The 3726-nt window shown below is 39.4% G+C and overlaps 1 protein-coding gene across 5 annotated transcripts in view; it reads right to left on the bottom strand.

Moving 5' to 3' along the window:
- The window catches only part of MYBPC3 (myosin binding protein C, cardiac), a 119374-nt gene that overhangs the window by 55242 nt on the left and 60406 nt on the right, over positions 1-3726 (bottom strand). For all 5 annotated transcript variants that reach the window (XM_025216648.1, XM_025216650.1, XM_025216649.1 and 2 more), the window contains 2 exons: positions 1649-1815; positions 1156-1321 (listed from right to left, as the gene is read on the bottom strand). In XM_025216648.1, coding sequence (XP_025072433.1) covers positions 1156-1321; positions 1649-1815 — 333 coding nt within the window. The remainder of the gene's footprint in view (positions 1-1155; positions 1322-1648; positions 1816-3726) is intronic.

Below are 3726 nucleotides of genomic sequence, written 5' to 3'. Positions count from 1 at the left end.
TCAAATGAGGATCTGTAGACTGTGGTACACGATAGGTCTTTATTCTCCACAGCGTCAAATCAGCATTTAAGAGCATGAGCAGAAACATTGGTCTGTTTCTCATACAGGAGGGTGTCAAACATCTGGCTCACAAAATCACTTAATCCAGCCTGCCAGGCTACCAGCTGGCTACTGGAAATAGGGTGCATGGCTGGAGAGGGGTGAGCTCTGCTGCAGAATCCAGGTCTCTTGGGCCCCTGTGGACATGGCTATCAGCAGTAGGAGAACAAGCAGTGGCTATGCTGACAACTGGTTGGCCTTCTGTTGCCAGTCCCACCATATCTACAGCTACTGCCATCCCCACTATAATCACTGTTTGTTCCATTGCAGCTGGTCCTGTTCCCATCACCACTGTCCCGTGCCTCATGCTCCATGCTGGATCAGGTCCATCAAGGAGTCCTGTGGTCCTGGGACATGGGGTGAGTTTAATACCCCCGTCATAGGGTATAACTTCCTGCATAGTAGAGTGCCATTTGGAGATGGCCTCAGTTAACTTCCACCCAAGAATATGGGAAACCAAACCAATGTTACAACAAATAAAACTCCAGGTGGAAACTCTATCCACTTCTTTTCAACACTCAACAGATAAAACCTCAAAGGAGTACCAAGGAATTTTTTATATAATGAGTAACTGTTTCAAAATATGCATACTTATGTGCAAATGTTTACATAAAAATATTCTTTTAAGAATGGTAATATATTATCATGAAGGAAGTTACTTCAAAGTACTGAAATCTCTTTATCCATATCAATCAATCTATTTCATTATGACTATTTTAAAGGGACTATCAGTGTAATTTCTAGGCCATTTAAACACTCAAAGACATGAAATGCTGAGTGAAGGCTGAAAATCAGCACTGATGATCTATTGTACCAATACACACCAACATTTGATATACATACATGCAGCCTGCACGTACATACCAATACTACACAATGCAGAGCATACAGAGTAGGAACGGTCACATGGTCATTTTGCAAAGGAAGGTTTCGACTTCCTACTGCAAGCTGAAGTCAATTCAGAGTCTTGGCTTATAATCAGATCCCCATCACATACTATCCAGAGGGGATTATGTTATGTTTAATCCTACTCAAGATTTCTGAAGCAGAACTCACCTGCCAATATGAGAGATCTTTATCCTTTCATTTGGGACGACCTCTTTCCCATTTTTCAACCAGATTCCTTTCACATTCTCATCAGATACTTCACATTTGAAGACAGCCTGGTCCCGTGCCTTCACTGTCAGGTCTGCAATACTCTGATAAACTTCCAGCTTCTTCTCTAATATTGTGAAATGTGTGAAGCAACAGCAAAAACATCAATAGGCCAGAAGGCAGATAAAAGAAATCCACAGTGTGCAGGGCTTTAACAGGATTGGTGTCCATGCACCTGATATTATGGTATCTGTTGCATCTGTCACGCAGGCCTAAATTTTCTTAATGGGTTCCTTGTCGCCTTAATGATCATCCCTCCCATTATGGTGTACTCAGTCTTATTGTCTCTGGGCATAAGAACTATCTCACCTCTTCAGACTGCTATGAACAAGGTGACCTTTGCCCCCTTGCACATTTCATTCTCCATGATTATCCAGCATAATATGGGCTTTACCTTGTACAAACAGTTCAGCAACTGACTTCCCACCATTGGTCTTTACAGTATAGTGTCCACTGTCCTCCTTAGTTGATTCATTAATGATCAGATAGTGCTTCTTCCCATCCTTTTTAAATCTGTATTTGAAAGCCTCTTCCCGTGTTAACTCAGTTCCATCCTTTTGCCTGAAATTCCAAATAACCTTGAGTTATTCTGCTGTTTACTTCAGTCTTTCTCTTTTGGGGTAGGATAAGGATCAGTAACATGTTATTACTATCTGGGATGCTTTAGACTGCCATCTTGGATTGATAGTCATATTTCTTGTTGGCAAAATATTGAACATTTCACAGCACTATAAACCATTACCTGTTGACAATTAATTTTCACTGAGTTATTGACTTGGTATGAGAGGGTACATTAATATGGAATACTTTATTATGTTTATTTTTACATATATTTATAACTGACTGTGCTGAATATGGTACAAGAAGGTATGATAAAGACTGCCCTTGTCCCAGTGAATATACTTTTAAAAGACTGACATCAAGAAAACAGGATTCACTAGAAAATTCCAATAAGGAAACCACTAAAAGATTACTCTTACTGCTTATTATTTATTTATTAACCCATAATTTGTGGTCATCATGAAAGAAATTGATTTTAGAAGTGATTTAAGAAATCTTTATAGCCCTTTCCATTCAAAGATCTCAAAATACTTTTTAAACATTATTAAATCAAAATAACCTATGAGGAAATGTACCAATTATAATTCCCATTTACCATATGGGGAAAGAGCTACACAGATCTAATATCTCAGTAGCATAAAACCTAAAAAAAAAATTCTTCCTCAATTTGTTTACAAATAACATAAATGAGCTGTAGTAACTAGCTTGAAATTTCTGCTGATATTCCTGTTACAATCTTTTCTTCAAAAGGAGGCTAGATAATCACCTAGCCAGGGTCATTTGACCCCAGCACTCTTTTCCTGCCATGGCAGGGGGTCAGACTTGATGATCGACTTAGGTCCCTTCCAACCCTACCAACTATGAAACTGAATGCTGTTGCAAGCTGTAAATTAACTTTCCTTTCCTTTTGGAATTTAGTGGTGTTCATTTGGAAAAAGTAGTTTTAATTTCTTGTATTTTTATAGATTTTTAGAAATTCTTGGGTGTCTTTTTTGTTAGTTTCTTTATTTGTGCAAAACACCAGAATATGTCTGTTAAAATTAACTACGTTCTTTGTCGGATAAAAAATTGTAGCACCAGCTCTTGGACCACTAATACAGTAGAGCTCTAATCCTGCACGAGGATGTAGGTAGGCAGTTTTCACTTAGATGGAGTACAAGTGAAGTAACTGGGATCAAGTTAATTGCAGGTTTAAAGCCTACATAATGGAAAATGTTATTACTTGCATTATGTAGGGCAGTGCTTTTCAACCAAGGTGCCATGGCATCCTGTGGTGTTTTGAGATGTTTTTAAGAGTGCTCAGCAATGTTAGTACTATAAGGGGTGCAAACACGATTCATATAATAGACTCAGAGTTTTCAAATAGAAATCCATAATCTAATCCATAATCCACATCCTGCCCTGTTACGGTCTTTCTGAGTTCTTTGCAACAGAAGAATTGTTGTATTATTTTTCTGTAGTAAAAAAAAAAGAAGTGTGAAAGCTAAGAGCTGGCATTTTTTGAATGCCTTGAATCTGTCACAACCCAAGGGTGTGATTTTGTTTTTGTGTGTGCTTTGGCACCACTGAATTATTTTCCCGCTGTTTTGGAGCTTTCTTTGCAGGGTGCATTTCTTCTTTGCAGCACAGAGATGCACGGTGCAAAGAGTTCCCGCCATTTGTATTAGAATTCGAGCCCCATTGTTGGCTTGTGTTAAAATATTCCCATGTGGCAGCTAGCAATTGGCTTGCTAGCCGTATAAAAGGCTTGGGTGGTTTCCGCCCAAGTTGGAGAACTCCGAGGAGAACCCCGCAAGGGAGGACTCCATGAACATCAGGAGGAGGAGACTTCACGTCTCGTGAAGATCTCTAAGTGCTGCGGAGCCTATTGGACCCAGCGTATTCAAAGAAGGCAACAGGGGTCTGATCAGC

The sequence above is a fragment of the Alligator sinensis genome, unplaced genomic scaffold (assembly GCF_000455745.1).
Source record: "Alligator sinensis unplaced genomic scaffold, ASM45574v1 scaffold686_1, whole genome shotgun sequence".
NCBI classification, from domain to species: Eukaryota; Metazoa; Chordata; order Crocodylia; family Alligatoridae; genus Alligator; species Alligator sinensis.
This window is presented reverse-complemented; position numbering and strand designations above follow the sequence as displayed.